Source organism: Carassius gibelio, chromosome B19 (assembly GCF_023724105.1).
Source record: "Carassius gibelio isolate Cgi1373 ecotype wild population from Czech Republic chromosome B19, carGib1.2-hapl.c, whole genome shotgun sequence".
Classification (NCBI taxonomy): Eukaryota; Metazoa; Chordata; class Actinopteri; order Cypriniformes; family Cyprinidae; genus Carassius; species Carassius gibelio.
The window spans coordinates 21,864,725-21,878,710 of record NC_068414.1 but is presented as its reverse complement, the minus strand read 5'-3'; the positions used below and the strand labels follow the sequence as shown (position 1 = coordinate 21,878,710).

The following is a 13,986-nucleotide window of genomic DNA, read 5'->3' as shown; positions in this document are numbered from 1 at the left end:
GCGCGCAGACCTACGTCACCAGTCTATTTGCCTAATCTTCCCGGTACTTTACACCGCGGTGGAAATGCAGAAAGCAACAGGTCTGGGGGGAAAAGTTCCTGGAGAAAAGTTCCTAGTACAAATGTTCCGGGTAATTTCGGTGGAAACGCAGCATTATACACTGTGCATCCCTCAATATACAGAGATGATTAAGAAGTAAAAAGAGGTTAGTCACCTTGCAGAACTCTGCTCCCCAAAACACCTGGCTGTCCATTGGATGCACTTGAGAGTGATAGAACACTGGCGATGACCGGTGCGGCCTCTTTAGTTACCAGTTGTGTGTGATTAACTGTAGTTTGAGGGCCTGGAGATGGTTCTGGGCTTGTCCCTGAGGAAAACAATCACCGAAAGATTAAAAGACATAAGATACAGAGAAAAAAGGGATAAATATCCTCAAATCTACAGGAAGAAATACCTTGTGTGGACAAAGTCTTGTTTGCGGGTCTGACTGGCCCAGTGGTTCCCTGCAGACTGCAGAAGAACATCAAGCATTGCAAGCTGCAGAAATGCTTGATCTCACCCAGCCATTTCACAGTCTCCGTCATCTTCTTGGCCTGTCTGCACATGGAGCACTTTATTTCCTGCCAAAAACATACTTGCTGTGAGTTGAAAACCAAATCCATGGCATGTCTTAAAAGTAACAATGCAGCAAAAAACAGACTCATAATGGTTTCTCAGAATGAACCAAGAGATCAAATATTACCTTACGCATCAGTAAGCGGTGTTGTGATAAGCATATGTTTCCACAGAACTCCTGCTCTACCATATCAATAACTTCAGTCACTAGAGCCTGAGCGGATCCGCTACAGTAATAGCAGTTGCGACAGTGCTTCTTCCCCCAGCGCTTGACCAGGTCATGCTTATACAGTAACTTGCATCCTGTACAGGGATGAACAAAAGTAATTGCGATGTCACAACCCATAACTTGATCAAGACATGTCTGAAGCAAAAGGAAAAACTACCAACTAACAGTATCTTCAATTTGCTCGCAGTACTTACCCTCACTGCAGAAAGAGCGGTCAATCTTGTTTATCCTTTTCACCTCCTTGACAACTTTATCAATCTTACAGTACTCACAGCGAGCCATGATATTGTTGATCTGTTTAAACTCCTCAACACAACTATTATCACAGAAAGCGTACATTTTCCTCTGAAAGGTCAAGAAAACATGCGACATGGTCAACATCAACTACTCATCGCTGACAAATACAAACTACAGTTTAGATTAGTAAACTAAGAATGTTAGTTATGAAATTTACAATACAAATATAAATTGTGTTATATATCAGAAGTCCTATCCGTTTAAAGTTGTTGATACTGGTCTAATTAGTCAAATATAGTATATATTTAATGCTCATAATTAATAAATGACATCTCACTTTATTTCTAGTGGTTAAGCGAAAATAAATACGGATTATTATTATTTTTTTAAACGTTACAGAATTATCCTTTTAATTTGGTAACCAGGTTCACAAAATGTAGAGTGCTATCTAATAAACAGACGATATATCAGTATACTGGCTTTAAAATAATGATTGTCGGTATCTGATTATTGATCAGAGTACCTTGAACTCCAGGAGCTCTGGTCTGTGGTAGAATGACTTCAAACACTGAGAGCAGGGGATCTTGGTGGCTGTTTGCGGTGGACCACTGGAAGTACTGGTCTTTGCTGGTGAGCTGGACTCTGCAGGACGTTTGGGGGCATGAGGTTTTGTGGTAGGTGTGTTGTTGCTTGTAGAAGTAGCAGTATTTATTGCCATGACAGGCTTTATCTTACTGAAAGACTCCTGAAGTAAAAATTGAAAAAAAACAAATATTCAAATAGCTCTAGTTCTGTGAATGGCATATCTTGAAAGGGGACATCGGATGCCCATTTTTCACAAGTTGGTATGATTCTTTAGGGTCTTCATGAAATGTAGCAACTTATAATCAATGAACTTTGCTGCTGTACCATGGGTGCAGCAGGCACAACAATATTACGCAGTGCCTAAAAATAGGCTACTGTTGGAAGTTAGCTGTGGACTATTTTCAGGTGCATAGTAATATAATTGCACCTGCTGCACCCATTGTACAGCAGCAAAGTTCCTTGATTATTACGCCGGAATAAGAGTGTAGTTCCTATCCATATCGACCTAAATCGTAACTTTTCATTGTCCGTCGGTCTTAGTACACGATATGAATACAGAAGAATCAAGTTTTAAATATAAAAAATATAGAAACTATTTGGTCATTTTTGAGCGAGATGCTAACAGTCTAATTAGATTCAATGATTTATGCTAAGCTACAGCTAAAGTTCTACCACCAGACTGAAAGGATTCAAAAATGGTAAAACTCAAGGGAGTTGGAAAATTAGGCTATTTACATGAATAATGGATTGTTCTTTTAAAGACAGAACCTGCGACCATAGTTAATTTGTCAGTTTTTTTCTTTTGCAATAAGTCATGGCAACGGATTTTGACAGATTTTGCCTATATTTAAAGCTGCAGTCCACAAGTTTTCCCTTTGTTGCCATGTCTGTTTGGAAACCTCTAATTGCAGCTGTTCTTGGAATTATCGGGTTGTGTGCAGCACGGCTACATCGCGGATGAATCTAATGTTTTGAGGAATATGAGGCAGTCAGTCACCACACCAGTGTGGATATTCACTGTACTTCACACTCACAGATTCTAGCCTACGTATTGGAATTCATGACACAAATATGAATTTTCACCGGATTTTTTCATCTAAACAAGTAACAAGTCTGCTATGTTTGTTCTGACCAACTGAGGGGAAAAGCATTGCAATAAATCGCACTATATGGTGATTTAATCTAAAGATCAGTTAGCATTTCCATTAACTGAGCATATTATTATTATTATACTTTATTTTCAGGACTATAAGTCACATTTTTTTTCATAGTTTGGCGGGTCCTGCGACTTATAGTCAGGTGCGACTTATCAAAATTAATCTGACATGAACCAAGAGAAATTAACTAAAAATGAATCAATAGAAAACATTACCATCTCCAGCCGTGAGAGGGCGCTCTATGCTGCTCAGTGCTCCTGTAGCCTACCCCAGAGCGCCCTCTCACAGCTGTAGACGGTAATGTTTTCTCTTTGTTTTAAATAAATGCGACTTATACTCCAGTGCGACTTATGTTTTTTCCTCAGGACGTATTTTTGAACTGATGCGACATACTCAGGTGCGACTTATAGTTCGAAAAATGTGTGACTGTCTATATAGTGTGTATTCGCATGTAGATTTCAATTTCTGCACAGTCTAATCTCTAATCGTCATACCATTCAAACGTCATATTAAAAAATTATTTTAACCTAAAAAGCTAATTATGCTCCCTTCAAACTGGTTGTCTTTAAAATACAAATATTGTGCAATCCCAGGCTATCTGTAATCAGAAGCGCATTTAAAATGGCAATATAATTTAATTGTATTCACATGTGTTTCATGAGCACATAATGCTTTCTAGTTTACAATCCACAATCAAAATGCTACATTTAATTATTCTAGCTGCTGTGAGAAAAGGCTATTATCTATCCGCCACCTGTGCAGGATCCTCACATGCGATAGCCTAGTATTCATACCTCTCAAATTAGAAAACACTGTTATAAGATAACAGTGAAATTGTGCTAAAGTAAGTTTGGAAAACTGGCTGGTTATGTACTTGCTCAAATATTGATCTCTGATCATTTTTAACCAAAAAAAAAAGTTACGGACTGCAGCTTTAATCGAGGGAGGCATATGAGTGTATCTATACAGAAATGTGCACAGCTCATATAAACACAATCGCTGATTAGAAAGTGATCGTGGTCAACTCCAGTGGCCAGAGCCACAGATGTGTGCAGTGTAAATTGTCTAAGCATTATGGCAGGGAAAGTCATAAAACTTGTTTTGCGATATACAGGAGTTTTTGTTTTTTTTGCAATGCTCAGAAATTCAAAACAGCTTGTTCATTAAGACTATTTAAGGTTTTTGGTGATTCAAAAAAATATAATTATCATCATTTATACTGTGGTTGTGTCCACACACTGCTAATACATTTATGACAACATTACGTAAAAGTGAATTTTGCATCCGATGTCCCCTTCAAAATATAGAGGTCAGTAAACTTGACAATAAACTCTACCTGATATGATACTACACATGAAAAGGAGCAGAAGTTTTGGATGGTTCCGTCAGACATGGCTAGATGGTACTGAGGCGTTAGTTTAAGCTTGCAGCTGTTGCATTCCACTGGAACACCTTGTTTGCATGCGAATGAAAAGAACATTTGAGTATACTTCAAAAAGAGAATATCATTAAGAATGCAGAATCTTAGTAAACAGCTGGTTATGTTACCTGAAGAACTGACAGTCTGAACTTTATTCGCTGTGACACAGGAACTTGAACAGAAAAGTTCCTTGACACCCTGCATGTTTGGACTCTCCACCATTTCTGCAACTGGTCGCATGGTATGACAAATTTTGCAGCTGACAGGTTTCAAACTTTTCTACAAAGAAAGATTCATTTATTTGATAATGGCTTTCAACAAATGATTGGACTTATTTAGTTGTTCCTTTGCATTTACCTTTTTGAAGGCTACGAGGCAGTTCTGTTTGCAGAACTTCATAACACTGCTCTCTATCAGCAGAGACGGACACTGACTGTCTGTGCCAGAGCAATATCCTCCACAGTTTATACAGCTGTTCATGTTCAGCTTATTGGAGGAGCGGAACTGGTTGAAGCAGCTATTGCTGCACAGCTTATGGACGGAGCCCATTAAGTTCACTTCGTGAGTGTAAGTCTATGAGAAAGACAATTGCAACATGCAACATTTTAGATCTTTTGAAGATTTTATTTCTATATAGACCTTACAGGCAGGAAGAACTTTCACAGACAAATAAAGCATCTAAAAAAAAAAAAAAAAAAGATATAAATGTTCAGAACAATAGTGTTTTCTACAGAAATATAAAAGGAAAAATGTAAAGGAGTCACAAGAACATCCATTCAGTTATGAAACTGGATATTTTTTCCAAATATACACTACACAAGAGATTTGTAAGAACTTAAGCAGCGTTGATCAGATTTGTTTCTTGAGCACCAAATCAGCTCTTTTAATAATATATATAATGAAACAAGACATGGAGTAATAAAACACAGCAAACCTTGTTCACAAGTTTCGATGACTGGATTTCATAGACCAGAGTCTTTGTTAAAACATGTTGTGGAAAACATTTTGTCCGTTCAATCAAAAAAAAAAAAAAAAAAGTAAACTTATTTGCAACATGTCCCCCCCCCCCCCCACACTGTTTCGAAGTATTTCACATCAGGTGGGTAAAGACCTATCAATGTGGGATGCGAATGTGAGGGAACCAAAAGAGATTATATAAGAATGTTTTTGTTTGCAGTTTATTTACAACAGTGTACAATATAATACAGATGTAAGGACAGATCAAATAAAAGACAGAAGGTCAAAACCACATTTCTGAGCACACAGTCACAGAGATTTGTGCCATTCCTGGAAACAGTTTCTCGTCAGCTGAAGACACAAGTGTACGTCGCACGCCTGGCATTTCCAAGGAGTTTGCTTCTTCATTCCATGAGCTGCCTTGCAGTGCACACAGATTCGACGACCACTTGAGGCAATTTTCCTGGTATTGGTGCTCAGCGGAGCTCCTGGAACGGGCACATGGTCACTGCAGGCCCGTTTCTGTGGGATTTTCGTTGACACGCCACAGAGTTCTGCAATGAGCTGCTCCATAAACTCCTTGTGGGTCATGTTGCCGTATAACTCCTTGTGAATCATGTAAGAGTTGGTGGCAGCAATGTCCAAGAAGTGCAAGAAGATCTTTCTGTACCACTTCAAGGTTTTGTGCTGTGCGGTGTAGTACTGCAGCAGCTGATCGGACAGGTCAACACCCCCCATGTATTGGTTGTATGCAGTAACAGGTGAGGGACAGGGGTATGTCTTGAAGCTCCATGTGTCCCACGTTTTCACTCTCCTCTGCACGGTGTCTCCTGTGTAGGCAGCATGGATAGTGGAACACACCGACATCTCTCGCGTGTCCATCCACTTCACGAACAAAAGCGGACCATTTCGAATCCATCTAATGGATCCCCTGGGGGAATTTTTTGTCAGTGAATTAGTTGCTTTTTGTGGGATGTTCTTCCTGTAGTCTCTGTAAGTCCCACAAGCGCCAAACTTCATCTCTAACAAGTCTGATAGGAGCTTTGGACTTGTGTAGAAATTGTCCATGTACACGTGGTACCCAGTTCCCAAAACTTTTTTGTCCAAGAGAGACATCACAGTATCATATGGCAGTCCGTTGCCTGAGGCATCTTTGTTCTTTCCCGTGTACACAGAAAAGTCAACGGTGTATCCGTTCGAAGAGTCTGCGAGGACAAACAGCTTGAAGCCCCACTTGGTTGGCTTAGTTTTCATGTACTGTGTCATGCCGGTGCTGGCTTTGCATGCCACCATTCTTTCATTTACAGATAAATTTCGTCTAGGATGATAAATGGTTTTGCACGCAAGACGGATCGTGTCCATGAGGGGTTTGACCCTGATAAGCCGGTCATATTCATTGGTGCCCTTCTTTTTGTCATTCTCCTTGTCCTCAGCTGGGTGACTCATGTGCATATTCCATGAAATGGTGCGGTATCTGTCCCTTGACATGATTGTGGCGGGAAAAGGCACAGAGAAAAGACTGCCTTGCCGCCAGTAGTCTTTGATGGAGATCAACTTTACCATGCCCATGTAGAATATGAGTCCAAAGTAGCGGTACATTTCACTGACGCTGACATCTGTCCACTTGTATTTGCGACCCCTTGCAAGTGACCTGGCTGCCTGGGCATTTGTGTTGTAGCATAGAGTTGAGACAGCATTTTCAGTGAAAAAGAGCTTGAAGAGACTGAGGGGAGTGTACGAGTCAGATGGCCACAGCTGCGGTCCGGGTTCTCGTGCGGGCAAGAATCTCAGCGTCTGTGGAGCCACGTCAACTTCAGTCTCTTTTTTCCACGCCTGAGTAGGCTGTTTGCTTTTCCTGGACCTCTTTGCAACAGGCATCTGGTCATTCTCCTCATTTCTGTTATGATGAGAGAGAGGAAAAAAAAAAAAAACCTGAGCATGATGACAACAGGATCAAAGTTATTATTTTTTTTTTATGTTACTAATTGCTAATCCTGCACACTCATAGCAAAAAGACATGCACGTTTATAGCACACTACAATCACTTACGCCGGAGCAGATATTTGCAAACAAGCTAAAGTTATAAGCCAACTAATGTAAATATCACAATTATATCAATATACACTACATTTCAAAAAGTTGGGGTTTATTATGCTCCACAGTGCTGCATTTTATTCAAACTAAACTCAAGTTTTCAATGTCACTTGATCCTTCAGAAATCATTATAATACTTTAGTACTCAGAAAACATTTATGATCAGATCTGCAGATTGTCGCTTCAAAAAGTGAAAAAATTATGATTGATAAATGCAAAGTTCAAAAGAACAGCATTTATTTGAAAGGTACATGTTTTGTGACATTTCCTCACTGTTGATTTGGATCAATTTAATGCATCATTTATAAAAGTATCCAGCTAAAAAAAAATATCATCAAATATATAAATCTAAATGGATCCCAAACCTTTGAAAAGTAGTATATTATACAGCATAATAAAATAAACATTTAGATGCAATGACAATGTGTTAGGACCTATTCTATATCCAGGACACATTTTACTCAATTTAAACTATTAAAATATGTACACATCTATTTAAAAATAACACCATGTCTAAGAAAGTATGTCTGACTTACTCAGAGAGGGCGTCCTCTACTGGATCGAGGCGCTCTTCAAAATGCGACCATTCTTCATCTTCATCCTGCTCCTCTTCTGAGGAAAAGGTGAATTCTTCCTCACTGTCCAGGACCGTCCCAAGAGTTTCCTTACACGTGCAGTGTGCCATCTTCCAAAAGCGATGAAAAGTGAATGAATCGGATGAAGCTTGAAGCTAATTTTAATACACTGACAGGGAAGCTTTAACCATGCTTGTATGCAACCGTATGAATAGCGCGCTCTGCGGGTTCGGTTGAGGCACAAAAACATTACCTAACCAAACATTAATCGTTCGAGCAAATCATTCGCATTTATAAATAAAGGGGAAAACTGCGAATTGAGAGTTTCGTTATCGTCATGTCTCTACAGCGCGCTGTTCTTATTGTTAGATATCAATACAGATTCGCAGCCTAATCTATTGTGTAGGCGCCCAATTCATCGTCGTTTGACTGACAGCGGCAGCGCTCTCCTCACACGCAGAGAGAGAGAGAGAGAGTCTTATAAACCATGTAGTACTGCCGCTCTAGATGTTAATGGTACTCTTAATTTTTTCCCCCTATAAAAATAATGGAGATCTTTTAATTTTTTATTATTTCGGTAGTTTACATCCGTCAGCAGATGGAGAAGCAGCAAGCGGTAACACCATTAGCTAGCGCTCACCTCTCCGGCTCTTGCCAACCAGCTCTGGCGAACGTAGACAATGTGATTAATAATCATGAGCCAGACCTCAGAGCGATAGACAATGAGCTACAACACACAACCCACCTGAGGAAAGATGCGAGCAAAAGTCGTTTTGTGCAAGTAAATTGGTTAAACACATGAAAATAAAAAATGCGTTCAAAGCTTGGTTTGGATAAGTAACAACAAAATGTATTCTTCACGATGCAAAAGTTATTAATACACACACAGGTGCCTCTAAAAAATAGAATATCTAGAAAAAGTATTTATAGCATTTCAACTCATATATTCTAGATTCATTAAATGCAAAGTAAACATTAAAATGTTTTTTACTTTTAATGTTTTTAGTTTTGATTGTTAGAGCTTACAGTTCATAAAAGTAAACAAAAAAAAAAAAAAAACTCAGTATCTCAAAATATTAGAATATTTCCTAAGATAAAAAAAAAGGAATTTGCAAGACAGAAAAGCTCAAGTTCTTTATGTTCATTTATGCACTCTATACTTGGTTGGGTCTCCTCTATCACAAACTCCAACATCAGTGATGTGTGGCATGGAAGCGATCAGCCTGTGCCACTGCTGAGGCACTATTGAGCCTTCAGCTAGTCTGTTGTTGGATCGACGGTCTCATCTTTCTCTTGAAAATATCCCATAGATTGCATATGAGGTTCAGGTCAGACATGTTGGCTGGCCAATCAACCACAGAAATATCATTGTCAGCAAACCACTTGGAAGTGGTTTTGGCACTGTGGGCAGGTGCTAAGTCCTGCCGGAAAAGGAAATCAGCATATCCATAAAGCTTGTCAGCAGATGAAAGCATAAAGTGCTCCAAAATCTCCTGGTAGAAGGCTGCATTGACTTTGGACTTTGGATTCTGTGCCTCTCCAGTCTTCCCCCAGACCTTGATTTCCAAAATTAAATGCAAAATGTACTTTTATCTGGAAAGAGGACTTTAGACCACCGAGCAGTTGTCCAGTTCTTTTACTCCTTAACCCAGATAAGATGCTTCTGACGTTGTTTCTATCCGTTTCAGAAGTGAATTGGTGCCCTTTTCTTGAAGATGTCGGAGCATGGCGACTCTTGATGCACAGACTCCAGCATCAGTCCACTCCTGGTGAAGCTCTCCAAAGTGTTTGAATCGACTTTGCTTGACTACTCTCAAGCTTGTGGTCATCCCTGTTGCTTTGCTTATGCACATTTTCCTATCCAATTTCTTCATTCCAGTCAACTTTGCATTTAATATGCTTTGATTCAGCACTCTGTTTAAGTAATGGCCTTCCGTGAATTACCCTCTTTGTGGAGTGTCAATGATTGTCTTCTGGACCACTGCCAAGTCAGCAGTCTTCCCCATGATTGTGGTTTCAAAGAACAAGATATTCCCAGAATTTATACTGTAGGGATTGTCATTAAATTAAACTCAATGCAAATATTTTGAGATACTGGATTTTTTACTTTAATGAGCTGTAAGCTCTAATCATAAAAAAAAAGAAAGACATTTTTTACATCTACAACTTTTTGATGATATTCACATTTTTAATATGCACCTGTATGCATGTATGTATGTATGTGTGCACGTGTGTGTGTGTGTGTGTGTGTGTGTGTATGTGTATATATATATATTATTTTGTATATAGACTGTGTTCTGCCTAATTGTTATTTTGAGTGGGAACAAATGAAAAGCAGACTTATTATAAATAACCATAAATACAAAGTGTACCTTAAGTAAAAAAAATAAAAAAAAGGCTTGTTGCAACCTAGATATTGCTTTTTAGTTGGATTTTATTGCTTCTGTTGTACTCACTTGTAAGTTGCTTTGGATAAAAGTGTCTACCGAATAACTAAATTTAAAAAGGTAGTTACCATGCCGAAGCCTCAAGGTGGTTAAATACTAAACGGTGCTTGCTTCATTTCAAGTCAAAAGTAACTAATTTAAGACCTGCGGAGAAAGAGGTTACCGGATGTGTAACCACTATAACAGAAATCTTGACTGGATCAAATGGTTTTTGTGCAATTATGGGAACGTAAAATACTTATTTGAGTTATATGTTTGTTTTTGAGTAAATCCAGAAAAGCTAATGAAAAAGGAAGATATATTAAAAGGGCATGAAAATATCTGGATCACTTTGAACAAAACACCTGGGTGCGGTTTCATAAAACAAGTTTAACAAACAAGCCAGGCTTATTTCAATTAGTCTGACTTATTTTGAACCAAATCAATTGTCAGTAAGTTGGACTAAATGAATTAAACCATGCTTATTTGGTAAACTTGTTTTATGAAAAAGGCCCGTTCATCCAAATTAAAATGTTTACATGTGCCTTGTTAACAGGCCTTTAACGGCAAAACGATTTAATTTTACAGGCCACATTCTCAGTAGCTGTGATCCAGTACAGGACACAACTGCACAGATAGAGATGACTACTTACCATTCCTGTCTTATGACAAACACTGCACTTGAAGCTTAAAGCGCTGAGGCATTTCTGACTGCAGAACTCCTTCACAGTCCCTGACATATCCACCGGAGCATTGATCACATCCTTCAGGTCAAGAATATCTCTGCAGGGAAAGAGGCATTTGCATCTATAAATGGTATGTTAAAAATCATTTCTGTATTTAAATTTGTATTATACATTATTCTTTGCATTTTTTAAATAAATGAGTATGTTATTATGATAGGGTTAGGTATAAGGGAGGTAAGTTAAGTTCATATTTACAAAAAGTTAGTTAAATACAATGTAATGCACCTAGTATGATCATTTTAAAAGTCAAATTTCAGAAAGCAAGACTTGTAGGCATACTTGTGGCAGTGGTGACATTGTTTCTTCTGAGGTAACTTGACCACAACATTAGAGGTGGTGCAGAGACACTGAGGTGAACAGTAGAGTTTAGGACAGCCTTTGCGCTGGAAAGCCGTCTGTCCCTTTAAGAGGACTTTGTTACATCCTGTGCAGACCACACCAATTGGATTGGCAGGGGTCAGAGAAGGAAGGGATAGTGTAGGGACTAGTGTAGGGACCTTTGCTGGAGCAGCTGGTGGAACTGCAGTCACATGAAGAAAAATTTGGAAGAAATAAAAAAGAATTTAAAATTAAATTGAACCATTTATCACCACATCTATTCACTCATATAGTAAATGGTAAAAGAACATAATATATGCAGGGTTCGTACCAATGGATGTGGCATTTCCTCCTACAGAAAAAACTGCGCTGATCTTGATCGAATCAGGTGTCTGGTTGACCTCCTGAAAACATGAACACAATAAAAAAAATAAAAAAAAAGTTCCATTCATCTAATTGACTTTTTGCATTTATTTTCCAATTCAGTAGTAGAGGAAAGAAAAACTATTTTGCAAGATTGCATTATTGACCAAAAGTGACGGTATAGGCATAACAAAACATTGTTTAAAATTAATTAAATTCATTTGACCATCATACTCAAAGAACCCTGTAAAAAATGTTTGATGGTTAATTCAATACAGATAATTCAATACTGATAAGAAATGTCACATAAGCAGTATATCAGCATGTGACGTTGAAGACTGGAGTAATAGTTGCTGAAAATACATGCAGTACTAGAGAGCATAAGAGACGTCTATATTTTTTTATATATATATATATATATATATATATATATATATATATATATATATATATATGTGTATATGTATATATTCATATATACATACACATATATATATATATACATACACATACATATATACATATATATATATATATATATAAGTAACATTTGATAGTTTTGAAGTAGCTAAACCATCATTACAAGCATTCTGTTGTTAGAAACTGCAAAAAATATCCATTCTCCTGTGCTGATTTTTCAGAGAACTGGTAGAATTACAAACATGCACATATTCAAAAAAGACACTGTGAACGAGAAGTATGTCTAAAAAAAATTAACAATTTGGGCTGGGCAATAAATAGATTTTATCGATTAACTTGAATGTGTAGTTTACATCGATTTCTTTGAATGAAAATTGGTTTGCTTTTTACCATACGCCGACACTCCACTTAGGGCTCCCATAGTTCCTTTTGGGCTCAACCCTCTCCCTGCGCGTTTGCCATAGAGACATGCTGCTCAGTGAGTGAGATGTTTCACACTACGAAATGCACAAGACTGCAGCAGCACAAGCATACCCACCAAAAAAGCAACCTGAAGAAGGGTTACGCGTTGCGCGACTCGTTTATTTTCGCTTATCGCTTAATTTGACGTGTTTTTAAATCTTGCCAATTTAAACATTTAACAGAGTTTAAAGCATTCAAACACAAGACGCAGGAAACCTAAACCGAGTAAGCTACTCGCACGCAGTGTTCGGAGTACATGCAGAGAGCCGCAAATCACAGACAGCAACACTGTTTATTCTCCCATGAAGCATATACATTTAAAATATATGAAACATTAAATATAAATACATGAAACATAAATTTGACTTAAGGAACTTTTGTTCATATGTCATAACTCTAGTCCAGTCTAGTCCAGGCAACAGCTTTGTGGTACTTGACAAAGCAGTTGCGTTCAGCACAGCATTGAGGCACAGGTGGATCTTGCAAACCCTGCAGACAACATTGGACCTCAAAATGTTTCCCTTCCTGCTGCAGTATTTTCTGGTCTGGCGGTTGGTGTAGAAAGGGGCATGGAAGAGGGACATGTCAAACTGCAAAAATAAATCTGGGGTGTGGCTGCGGTGTGCCCGGACAGGCATGGGGACATCAACAGGGGTGCTAGGGGCACATGGAAATGATGAGCTCCTTCGTGGGCAAGACATAACTGGCCTCTAGCTGCTGCAACTCCTAAACACCTGGATCCGGAAATTCTTTAACGACAGGCCATACACAGCAAGAGTTTTGATTTCCTGCCTGTACATGATCCAGGCATTTGTGAGGCTGACATCTATTGCATATGCAGACATCCGCATGTACCACCTCTTGGATTTTATGGGGGTACGGTAGAGGAGGACCAGCATGTCACTTTTGTCCATGCCCCTCATATGTTGGAATTGTAGCTTTTGATGACAGCAGGACAGCTTATCAGTTTTTTTTTTTTTTGGTGTCACTGCAGTACCGGTAGACTGAGGATATGGGCTTCACTCCCAGCGGTTGACAGCAGAGTGACGACCCTGTTGTCCTTCTACCTGAAGGCCAGGATCCAATCATCACTAGTGACGTAGTCATGCACACCACAAGGGACAGCCTTTTTCTCCATATCCATAATGGACTTCAGTGGAGGCTTGCATTTTCTGGTGTCCCTGACTGCTTGGGGTTCTGTGGCTCACTCCTGAAAGCAGTAACCAGGAGGTTGAACAGTGACTTTGAAGAATCTGTCGCTGGTGCCAGGAATCTGGGTGTTGTCATTAAAGTGGACAAGCCTTCTCATTAGCCTGAACCTCTTAGATGACATGAGGTTTGCAACTTGAGGGATCTTGGTCTCCATTGCCCAGAAATCATCA

The 13,986-nt window shown here is 38.9% G+C and overlaps 1 protein-coding gene across 3 annotated transcripts in view; it reads right to left on the bottom strand.

Moving 5' to 3' along the window:
* LOC127979354 (zinc finger MYM-type protein 4) overlaps nucleotides 1-13,986 on the bottom strand; it is a 36,762-nt gene that overhangs the window by 12,565 nt on the left and 10,211 nt on the right. For all 3 annotated transcript variants that reach the window (XM_052584736.1, XM_052584738.1, XM_052584737.1), the window contains exons 5-15: nucleotides 11,691-11,763; nucleotides 11,321-11,561; nucleotides 10,949-11,078; nucleotides 4,601-4,816; nucleotides 4,372-4,522; nucleotides 4,160-4,275; nucleotides 1,605-1,826; nucleotides 1,039-1,189; nucleotides 743-918; nucleotides 455-620; nucleotides 215-367 (exon numbers count right to left, since the gene is read on the bottom strand). In XM_052584736.1, coding sequence (XP_052440696.1) covers nucleotides 215-367; nucleotides 455-620; nucleotides 743-918; nucleotides 1,039-1,189; nucleotides 1,605-1,826; nucleotides 4,160-4,275; nucleotides 4,372-4,522; nucleotides 4,601-4,816; nucleotides 10,949-11,078; nucleotides 11,321-11,561; nucleotides 11,691-11,763 — 1,795 coding nt within the window. The remainder of the gene's footprint in view (nucleotides 1-214; nucleotides 368-454; nucleotides 621-742; nucleotides 919-1,038; nucleotides 1,190-1,604; nucleotides 1,827-4,159; nucleotides 4,276-4,371; nucleotides 4,523-4,600; nucleotides 4,817-10,948; nucleotides 11,079-11,320; nucleotides 11,562-11,690; nucleotides 11,764-13,986) is intronic.